Below are 11,432 nucleotides of genomic sequence, written 5' to 3' on the forward strand. Positions count from 1 at the left end.
TTCTATTAGCTTCTGCAATCCCTGTATCCAGATACTGAAAAAGCAGCTCAAGATTTCAAAGAGAATGGTCCAAATCTTCCTTGAGTGGAATGTCAACCACTCTACTCAAACATGATTCTGCTGTGCCTGCTCTCCAGTTTACACTCTGGTGCATGACCATATGTTGTCATACTTGCTCTGACTTCGGTTCAAACAAGAATCTGATAAAAATCACCCAGAAAATCCCACAACAACGCCATCCTTCAGTACTGCTTGCTGAAAGACAGCAGAAACATTGCAGAATTATCCTTAAACAGTGGATGAGTGGATGGTGGTTGTTAGTTTGACCACAGATATGCATATTTTTTAATATATATATATATATGTACATACATACACAATCTCTATATACATATTACAAATACAATAGTAAAAAAATTATAAAAATATTAATTTTGCTCAAATACCTGATTAAAGTGGATTAATGTCATGTTGCAATTATGTGATCTATCCAGTTGATAGGATGGCTGTGTTAGAAGCCCTACAATCTACAATAGCTGCAATTAAAAACAAAGAGTCTGCACTTCCACCAGTCACCTCGTGCCATGCCAAGAAGTTACGTTGGAGGTGGGCCCTCGTATCTCAGCATCAGCTTGAAGGAGCGAGCGAAGTTGTTGGCCAGTGTGCAGCTGTGGGTCTCTTCTGCCAGGGGCAGGAGGAAGGCCAGGAGCAGCAGGAGCAAGAGGAGCAGTTGCAGTGGCAGTGCTGCCCGGCACACGCGGTGCAGGTATGAGCACACGCCCCCAGAGCGCTTCTGAAACACACAAACCAAAGAGCAACTCAGCAAAATAAATTACTGAGGATGTCTATTTCAAACACATCCAACTGCAGGGAGAGGGTCAGAACCGCCCCTGTGGTCCTTTGCCTAGGGTCCAGCCTGGGTGCTGGGCACACTGAAACTGACTGAAGTTAAATTATGTCTTTTAAGAGAATTCTCTAGTTTCAAGAATTCACTGCTGCAAACTGTTGTCTTCTAGAAGGAAAACACTGCTGACTTTCTAGAAGGAAATGACTGCCTCCAAGTCCATTTCCAGTTACAAAGTGGTGGTTACAAATGCTCACGCCCAACTGGTCCCCTCACAGCCACCTTGTGGCACAGAAAGCCTGTTTGCGCTACCCTCCAGTCAGTAATGAGAGTGCTGGTGCCTGGAAGAGAGGAACAGCTTCTGCTCTCCATCAGCAGAAAGGAGCTTTGTTTGCCGCTCATCCAGCTTCTAGTCATCTGCCCTGCAGCACCATGCTTTGGCTTTGGGGTCTACAAGACTAGAGGTCAGAAAAAAGGCCCCACAGTGCACCCTGCCTCAGTATACCTTATACCTTATCAGGCCCAGCTTAGAACTTTATGTGATGCAAAAGAGCGAGAGAAACACAACACTGATAGTTAAGGACACATTAAAGTCTCATCTATTTCTGCGCAGGTGGGGGACACACAAAGGAGTCCCATTACACCTTTCTTTATGCTGGTGCAAACCTAGAGTAGCTCAGTTAACCTCATAAATTTAATCTGGTTTAGCTTGACCAGGAGAGAATATATTTAGGGCTACAGAATTCAGAAAAGATTAATTAAGAAGGGAGATTTCCACTGGCAAGACTCCTGGGTAACTCCTGCCAATGAGCTGAACTGTGTGTGTTTCCAAAAAAAAAAAAAATCAACTCTCTTGAAAAGAATTCTGATAAAAAGGGCTCAATTACCCACTTATTTCATCAAACAAGGATTTATACAACGAGCATAAATGAAGTGCTTAATGCACCAGCCTACAAATGTCAGCATAGAACCTCCACTGAAGTGGGATCCACGTTTTCCACAAAAGGAAATTAATTTATTCAAGTCACAGGCAATGTCAGTCCTGCAGCAAAATTAGGGCTTCTGCCCACTACAGGGTGCTTAACAGGCAATGACTTTGTCCCACTATAGCACCACCATGAATAGTCCATGGGGAACATCAGCAGAGAAGACAAGGAGGAGATTGATGGTAGAAGAAAGTGATTATGCCTTTTGCTATTTTTAATGGTCTCTTCCACTGCTTTCTAAATTACTCAATCCCTTGTAACTCCATATAAATGCTTACAGAATTAATTACAAAGGTAAATATACAGCTGCAGTTATACACAGCAAGACAGTTGTGCTGCAAAGTCCTTCTGTTGTAGTTGGTTTGCTTCCATTATATTGTATGGCTGATGAGATGTAATTATTGTGTCAGGCAGATGTAGAGGCAGCAGAGCAACAGCTGCTTGCTCTATCATTTCTGGCCCACAGTATCTGGGTTGTAATTTGCTTGCTGTGGCCAAGGAAAACTCAGATCCCTGGACCCTGGAACTGTCAGTGGATAAAGTGTACATGCCAGGGTGTGAGTGGGACTGACTCTGGGCAAGTTCCTCAGGTACAGCAATGTCATTTACCCACAAAATCAAAGCTTCACCAACCTGGCTGCCTTGCAGAAGACATCTCCTACTGTGACCTGCTCTCAAAGTACAAGGCATAAGTAGCTGTACTAATGAGACTTTCCCTTCTCTAGTCCAGACCTGAAATCCTTCTTCCCCCCCCTGAATTTCATCTGCCTATGGGCGAACAAAACCTGGAGGGTCTTCTATGTTAACAGTCAATGCTAAATCCATCATGCACAAGAGCAGCAGCCACAACTCTTGGTTGTGAGCTCTCTGGGCTTGTCTCTGTAATGCCACGAAACAGCCACTTCTTGGTGCGTTCTGCATAAATTAATGCACTGTCATTCACAGCTCTGTTTTCACTGAAAAGGATTTCTTAGTCTTAATTCTTCATTGCATCCAAAATATACAGCAATATGACAAATACATTTATCAGAGTGCCCCATCTATAAGGAAAAAGACCCTTGCCAGGTTCCAGAAGCCATGAGCAAGTTTGTATGTATTAACAGGTGTAGTTCTGTCAGTGGAAGATCCGATTCGAGTTAACTCTGCATTGGGACAATTCAAACCATGCTCTTTGTCCTACCACTAAGGCACAGTAAGTCTTAATGCTGATGTTGTTAAGGGGTAGGAACCTTTGAGTGACTGTTCAATAGTGCACTACAACTGGAATCCTCAAAAATATTCTCACAAACTCAAACGGGGACTTAGAAACCCACCTCTCACTGACACAGTTGTGAGGACCACCAGTCTTCCTAGCAACACCTAAAACTTTTGGTTTTACTGCTGTCAATCATTTAGAATTGGTTTTGAAAGCTACTTCAATCTGAAACTATTGTTTCATTGCCAGGCCAGCTGCAACACATCTCTTCCCTATGTGTTTCTGCCTATGAACTGGTGGAAAATGTGGGCTTTTCCAGTTGTGCCTTGTCTCTGTTCCTGCCACAGCCCAGGGAGCAGATGTCTGATAGTCACTCAAGCCTGTCGCTGGTTTTCTATGATGACCACACTGCCCATTAACCACTAATGTTTTTCCTACCCTAATTCTTTTACCAATCCAGCATTTGAGTCAGAGCAGTTCACTGACTCTGCCTTGATTTCTGTAGCAAAGACTATTAATGCAACTCAAATAACATTTCAATCTCATCCCATTTCTCAAAGTGCCTTGCTTTTATATACACTGGAAGAAGCTGTAAAATAGTAATGCTTTTCACATCTCATCCTCCAGAAAGAATTAATGCAAAATGGATTTATTAACAAGCTCTCATTTGATCTCCTTGGAGCTTTCTGCAGAGAAAGACACTCAGGCTAATCACAGCAGATCCTAGCATTAGAAATATCTGTGAAGGGACATTTACCTTGGGGCAGAACTTCAGAGAATGAGAAATATTTTGTCTTTATCTGCTGCTTCTCCCCTACCTGCTTGCTGGGTTTATAGGTATTTGTGTTTGATGAACTTTTGTCTTTGATGCCCAGCTTCTCTGTCTTGTTTGATCACACAGCAAGGTCAGAATCTTGTATTTCTGACTCCATTTGTTGTCATGGGAATGACTCAGCTATTGCAAACATGGTATTATGATGTCTCTGCAGGACTGAAAATGAGGCCCACAGGAGCTCTAAAGGTTTGGTGTTTTCAGCAAATTTGCAATGATAAACCCTTAATAAATGAGGGCCTCAACCTGCACACACTGAAATCCATGGGAGATTCATCATTAATTTCAGTGTCTGCAGCGGGATTATGCACAGGCACAACTAAATAAAGTCATGATCAGGAACTACTTGTCTTTGGAAGTCAGCAGGTATCTTACAAATAGATTCATTACTTATATGCCCAAGTTGTTGTGACATGAAACCTACATTAGTTCCATTGCTTCGTGCTTGCTGGAAGAATTGGTGATTTCTTCTTTTATTTATTTATTTTTTTTTGGTGATAGTACTTTGAGAGGTGTTAAAGGCTAAAAAAATTTGAAGGAGACACAGTAACTTTTAACAAGAAAGATGATACATCTGCAAAAAGCATGGAAAGTTTGAGGCACTGACTCCCTTTCTGAGTATGAAAAAACAGCACTTCAATTTTACTAAGTCAAGATATTTTTTAGATCTGTGATGTGAAAAAGAGATGCTTTCAGGATGTGGTGACCTGAGATTATGACACCAACAGGAAATTCAGGAGGCCAAGGCTCAAACCTCTGCTCTACTGGACTCAAAGTGATCAGGGTCCTGGAGTCAGCACCATACTTCCAACCCTTTAGCACATCATTCTGGGCTAGAAAAGGACAGTCTAACATAGTTCCACCTTTGCAAGAGACAGTTTGAGTATATCATTTCATGAGATGGAAGGTTGATGATGAGAAAGATGAGAAGGTCAGAACCACAACCCTTGCTACACGGTGGAATTTCCCTTCCCCAATCACTCCAGCTACTGGCAGCAGTACAGCTACTACCCAGCACCCACAGTGCCTGCAGTGCATGTGTCAGATCTAAGCTCCACTAAATATTCTGAAATCAAATCTTCCTCTGAGAAAAACTGGCAAAGCTCCAGTGAAGTCAACAGAATTTTAATTTCCACCATCTTAGAATAACAGCTGGAATACCTAGGTATTGAGCCAAAGTGTCAGAGACATTTTTGAAACACACATGGAAAAGGAATAGGTTGGCATTTAAAAAGAAAATATACTTTTAAAGTTCACCATCAAGAATAAATGTCCTCCCCCTTCTCCCTCAAAATACCAGGACAAGCAAGGACTGTCAAGGGGTGGACCGCTGTGTTTTGTGTAATGCTAAATGCATGCTTGTTCCAAATGAACTGCACTGGCTGTGAATATTCACATTTGTACTTGATTCATGTTGGGGCGTTTGAATGACAAGCATCGGTTCAGATCTAGGGAGTCCTCAGAACTTAAATCTGTTTGCAGTTAATAACTCCTTACCAAACGCACCATGAAAAATCACTTGGATGGGAAACAGCAGAAAAGCAGTTTAGAACTTGCTGCATAATATTCCTGTGTAAGTTGCTGAAGTGTTTTACCAAAAATCAGTGCCCCCCCTGGTTTGCTATTGACCACATTCCAGGATATAAGAAAACACACAGTTAATCTAGCTATTTGAGAGAGCAGAGCAATATAGCATCTTAGACCAGACTCATTAGTGGGGTTTTGCTGCTGCTTGTATGTCACCAGCGTGCCTGACAAAAATCATACCTGCACCACTGAATCAGTGATCCAGCAGAGAAAAAATATTTAGTCTGGATTTATTCCTCTTACCTCAGAGTATTTCCTGAGAAATGCACTGCTGCCTGAAAACTCCTGCTCTCCCCAGAGGTAAAGTGACCAAAGACTTAGTGTCCTACAGACACTACACACAGACACCAGCAGCCATTCCACTTCGTGCCAGGACTGTACCCAGCCCAAGTTTCCTCTATTCTACAGCAGTTGGCACAGATGCACAGGTATTAAGGCAAGCATAAGTAATTTCTCCTTAATATTCTCACCCTTCAGCTACTTTCAGTTCAGGCAGTTTTCTGAGCCTGATAGAGCTTGTTCATCTGTTTAACATTCAGTATCTTTCTTCCAGATACTTGTCCAGTTTCCCCTCGAACCTACACAAACTATACTGAGTCCTCAATACTCTTCAGCAAGGAGTTCCAGCTGGCATGAAGAACAGGTCCCTTGTGTTAGCTTTGAACCTAGCTCCTAGTTCATTCTACAAGAAGAGATGGAGAGTCAACCATCATCTACACTCTCTGCAAAATTCATGATGTGAAACCCTAAGTTACAAGCCCAGGCAGGATGAATCCAGGCCTACCTCCACAGTGGGTAAGTCACAACATATTGAGCTTAAACTATAGCAATAGGGACAGAGGAAGAACTTCCTAACAAGAAGAACAGATAAGCCTGGGAAAGGATCACCTACATAGGTATGGATTCTAGCACTTCCTTATTCCTCTGAGAATAAACAGAGCTGCCAGGAAGGCTGAAACAACAGCTTGCCATACATTCCTTTCATCCTGCATAGGAGTATGCCCAGATAGGAGTATTAAGCACCACCACTTGTTTTGGTGAAGCAGCTGCCTTATCAGTGGTATTTTGCCTCTGAGAGGCCCCATGTTTCTGCCACTTGAGATCTCACTGTGTACTTCTTCAGCTGTCACTCACAGAGGCAGGTTATTGACAAGAAGAAGAATTCAGTTCCAGGGGGATCATGGGCTGCTCTCTCAAACCAAAGCAGATTGGTTTTTTACCTCAATGTGAGATAGTTTGGAGCTGGGCTTCTCATCAGTTCTCATCAGGAGCCATGAGTGTCCCTCTCCAAGATAAACAACATATTGCAAATCACAGCTGGTCTTTTCAAGAGGGAAATAATTTAGGGGAGTTGGATACTACTGTCACCACAGAACTGAGTATCCAACATGCTCTTGGGCAACGCACAATCCCATAAACTACAGCAGGAACTAAGATCAGCCTCTATTGATCAGAGGTTATGTGGCCTCCGCAAAAGGACAGTGAGACACTGGGCTCAGAACTGTATTTTCCTAAAAGCAAACACTGCCCAGGGTAGGCAACCAGCAGTGAGGAACGAGTAAGGAGGGCCTGGGACCCCATTGAGTCCTGTACTTATCATTCTCCTTTGCATAAAGAACTACCAGAATGAACCACAATGCTGAAGAGAGGTTAACTGCAGTCATACAAGCAATTTTAGCTCTGACATTTTCCATCTTCAGATTGCTTGACTTTGCAACCTTAATGTTCCTTTCAATTCTGAAGTGCATAAACATATGCATGTAAATAGGTAAATACACAGGCAAATTAAATACTGTTTTCTTCCTTAGGGAAGATTCTGGAGTACCTCAAGATGGCTGGGGGATATCTAGAATCTTTGATGGAGGTTTCACTTACAAGAAACAGAAAACAAGGAAGAGCCAGCAGTTTGTATCTGAGGTTTCAGCAGCCACATATGATGGATATTTCAGAATTTCTGCTGCAAAGTCACTTAGAACTAAGCACTGTGCCGTATGCTACTGGGACACAAATGGATTTAAAAAGGTTAGCTTCTGTGTGCATATACAGCGTGACATGTTTCTAGGAGAAGCACATCACAGGACAAGAGCTACAGCCTGACCTGTTAAAGTAGCACTGATTTCTATAATTCTCCAGATGCAAGCAAGCAGAAAAAGACTTCAGCCTTCTATAATTATTCAGGAAGGCAGACAAGTAAAGCAACTTTTCCCAATTTCCATCTTCCACTCATCCTTACAAGTTGAAATAAACTAATTAAAATAAGCATAGTAAGAGTAAAAACTGAAAGAAAGAACGTCCTGGAACTTGTAGAAGAAGTTACTGACATCAAAAGATGGTTTATCATGTCAACAATGTATGTTTCCAGCTCCTCTGCCAGTGACTTCTCTCAAGTCAAGATCAAGCTTTTCTTAAACTTCAGCAGTCGCTATACATAATTTGAATATTATTTGCATTTTATTTAGATAATTAAAAATGTGATGGCTTACTTTTAAAGAAATAATAGGTATAAAATTAGACGTAATGACTAGAAGAGCTTTTCTTACAGTATCTTTTACAGTTGTGTTAAAAACATTTTTTCAGACATATACTGAAAACTGGTTGCATTCTGCTATTGCTCAACAAATCTTTTTCTCTCTCTTTACCTTTCAGTTAGGATATAAAATTATATCTACTAAGAAAATCATTCTAGGCTGTCTTTTTGGTGAAAATCTGCAAATACCTCACAACATGGCAGGCAGCTAAAGGATCATCTCTTCACATAAAGCAGGTAGCACCCACCACATGCCTGACTAATACCACAGGAGCATGAAAAGAATGTAAGAACCAGGTGTCCTGGGAAGCAGGATGTCACCTTCTTGCACGAGCACTACTGTAGGCAGAGAGCATTGGCAGGGCACAGGTGTGGCAGGACCAGATAAACAACAAACAAAGAGCCCCAGATTTCTAACATTTGAGGGCACTGTAGATGTCCTCAAATGAAACCTACAGAAATAAGAGCAGACGCAGGGAGTCTCACAGGTGCAGTAACACGAAGTGAGCCTGCTGGAAAAGGAAGGGGATGCTGCTGCCTGGCTCAGCATATTTAACAGTGGTTCTGAGTTAGGAATGGGCAGTCAGGATTTTTCTGGAGGTGGGATTTTTTTGGGTTTTTTTTTGACTAGGTTTCCTTTCTGAGCAAACATCACTCTTGGGAGAAAATAAGTCTATCTACTAATTTTTAATGCTAAGATGCCCTTCATCTTGTGTTTGAGTCATGGTATAATTCCTAAAATAGGTAAGCTCAGGCTTATAGGCAGAGTGATGAAAAAATATAATGGAGAGCTATTATCTTTATGTATAAAAGGGGTATTGAAAACTGAGGAAAAGGTACCTTTTTAATAAGTCTTTTTCATTTTACTAGGACTGTAATTGTACAGAAGATTTCAAGTGGGTAACACCTAGCAGAACTTGAGGAAAACAAACGGGCCACACACTTTTAATAAAGAGGCACCACTAACACAGGCACTAACACACAATGCTGTGCTTTTCTGCCATGAGGAACTCCCATCATATCTGCACTTGGGCAGAGCAGACCACATTACTGTTTTCTTCCTGGCAAGCTGTGGCAGCTCTTGCTTTGCAGTTTCCTGAATGACTGCATTAATTTGATTGACTCCAGATCAATGGTGTCTCTAAATAAGATTAAATTACGTGTTCCTTCTGCCTGCATGTTACAGGAGATTACTCTCAGCAGAATCTCAAAGGAAGCAATTAGCTGACCACTGATGTAATGAATTCTAATTATTTTGTTTGTACAAACAATAAAGCCTGATTGTTTGTTTAGCAAGGAAGTGTAATTACTCTGAGCACTTGAGAAAATAAATCAAACAGCGCTACCTAGACCTGTAAATAATGAGGCTTCGACTTCGTATTTATGCTAAGAATACTCATGGAATATTTTCAGGTAGCTGGGAGCCAACCTTTGAAAGTAACATTTATCATAGTTATTATTGAGCACTTGCTTGATTATGTTCTTGAGTGTGCTAGGTACCCTGCAGAAATATCCCTCTACATTGGCTGTCACTGGCACCTGCTAAAAATTTGCTGCAGCCAGTGCAATTTCCTGCAACTGTTTTTTGTTAATCAACAAGAAGTCGCTCACATCACAATCATTAGGCTGTTCTGCTCCTAAGGGCACCAAGTGGCAGGGGCATGTCCTCAGCAATGGACGAATGACCAGAAAAAAACGCACATTCCTGTGAATGGAGCAGGCTCTATTCTGCCCAGCATTTGGCCATGTAGGCTAGAAATGGAATAAAATCAGAAGGCAATGGAATGAGAATGGTTGCAGCTGGACCTTCCCCTTCTCCATGCTGATCTGCTGCTGCTGCAAAATATTCACAGCTCAAACAGGAGAGACAAGGAGTCACTAGGGACCTCGTGCTGCAAAAAGCAGAAATCAGTCCAAAAATACCTCAACTTCTGCAACTTCTGCTGATTTTGTGTGACTCAAGAGCATGAAGGAGCTGACAAATCAGAGATAACCTGATCCTATTTTATGCAAACTCACTGGTTGTTGCAAGCACAGTGATGCAGCCATTTCCATTTCCTGCAGATCCTAACTCCTGAGATCAGCTGATCTCTTCAAGGTAGTTGGCTTCCTTTACCACAGCTTTGAAAAGATATTCATGCATACAAAAATATTTTGCTTAATCTTTCTTTCATTTCTAGCCACATTTTATGTGTTAAATCTGAATTTAAAGTAAACTGCATAGACTAGAATTCTGCAGTTGGCCTGGTTTTCCTCTTTTCTTAGTCCAAACAGTGATACACCCAAAAGGGATAAACATTATTTTCTGGCTCTCTTAAGTGGTACTCAAAAATCTTGTGGCAACCCTGGCTTACATCCTGATAAAACCTGAATGAAAAAAAAGACACTGCTGCTTACAGCACTTGGATTCTTGTTGTAGAGATACTGTTTAAACAGAGAATGAAAACCCTGAGGTCAGCGAAATCTCACTGAAGTGAGCAGGGTGTAAATTACAGCAACATCTATACTGGCTGAAGGGAAACTGCAAATCACTTGTTAGTGCAATGGGAGCCATTTCCCTCATGCTTATGAGGTATTTCAGTTCTTCATTCCTTTCCACCCTGAGCTGTTTCTCTTTGTTTGTGTTCAGTAGCTATTAAAAACTCACAGAGTGAGGTTTTTTTTGTGCTCTTGCTGTAGGCCTAATTGACAAATGTTTGCTGCGTGCCGTTATGTTAAGCCAGTATCTTTGAAAATTAACTGAAGACTTTAGTCTAATTTGGAGAATTTAAGGGTGAATAAATACCATGTACCCCAAGGCAGGTGAGACAGATGAATTAAAAATGGCATCTAACTGTAGTGGAGACATGCTTATGCCTAAAGCTTTTGGGTTTTTTTTCCCTCCAAAAAAGACAGTCTTCTGGAATATCCCTTTAAGCCTCTTCTAGGGAAAAGCAGCACTACTAAATGTTTGGCTGCCTCTACACCAAGTATTAAAATGTCATGCTGTTTTTCCAGCCTTAAAAATTCTGGTGACCTTACTGGATGAAACAATTAATGCTGAGCCAGACAGGCAAGAACAGAAAGTCTTTGGGGGTTTTCAGGAAGGCTGAACTGCAGCCAAAACTATTGAGAAAAGTGTGAAAACTGCCTTAAAATTGGTCAGTATTTTTCTGGGTATAAATACTGGAGCTGCTACTCCACATATGAGTATTAGAGGAATATCTCATCAGAATGAGGAAAGCCTTGATTTCTAGCCATGCTTGAAGTGCACTGTACTGCCCCCTTTAAATATTGGTCTCTTGTACAGAGGTGTTGCAACAGGAGAAATCAAGGGTTTGATTTATCTTAAAATGACTACGTGATTATGATCCTGCAAGAGATTATTCATCCAGTCTCTTTTGTGTTGGGCAAATAAAGCCTTATTCTGTTCCTTCTCAAAACAAATGGAAAGTGAGACGACAGTACAAAGTAGAAGAGCG

The 11,432-nt window shown here is 41.4% G+C and overlaps 1 protein-coding gene across 1 annotated transcript in view; it reads right to left on the reverse strand.

Moving 5' to 3' along the window:
- Nucleotides 1-6: 6 nt before the first annotated feature.
- The window catches only part of SYNE3 (spectrin repeat containing nuclear envelope family member 3), a 44,571-nt gene continuing 33,145 nt past the window's right edge, over nucleotides 7-11,432 (reverse strand). Inside the window, 1 exon segment of the mRNA XM_008629737.2 lies at nucleotides 7-793. Coding sequence (XP_008627959.2) covers nucleotides 596-793 — 198 coding nt within the window. The 3' untranslated portion in view covers nucleotides 7-595.

Source organism: Corvus brachyrhynchos, unplaced genomic scaffold, assembly GCF_000691975.1.
Source record: "Corvus brachyrhynchos isolate BGI_N302 unplaced genomic scaffold, ASM69197v1 scaffold1, whole genome shotgun sequence".
Taxonomy (NCBI): domain Eukaryota; kingdom Metazoa; phylum Chordata; class Aves; order Passeriformes; family Corvidae; genus Corvus; species Corvus brachyrhynchos.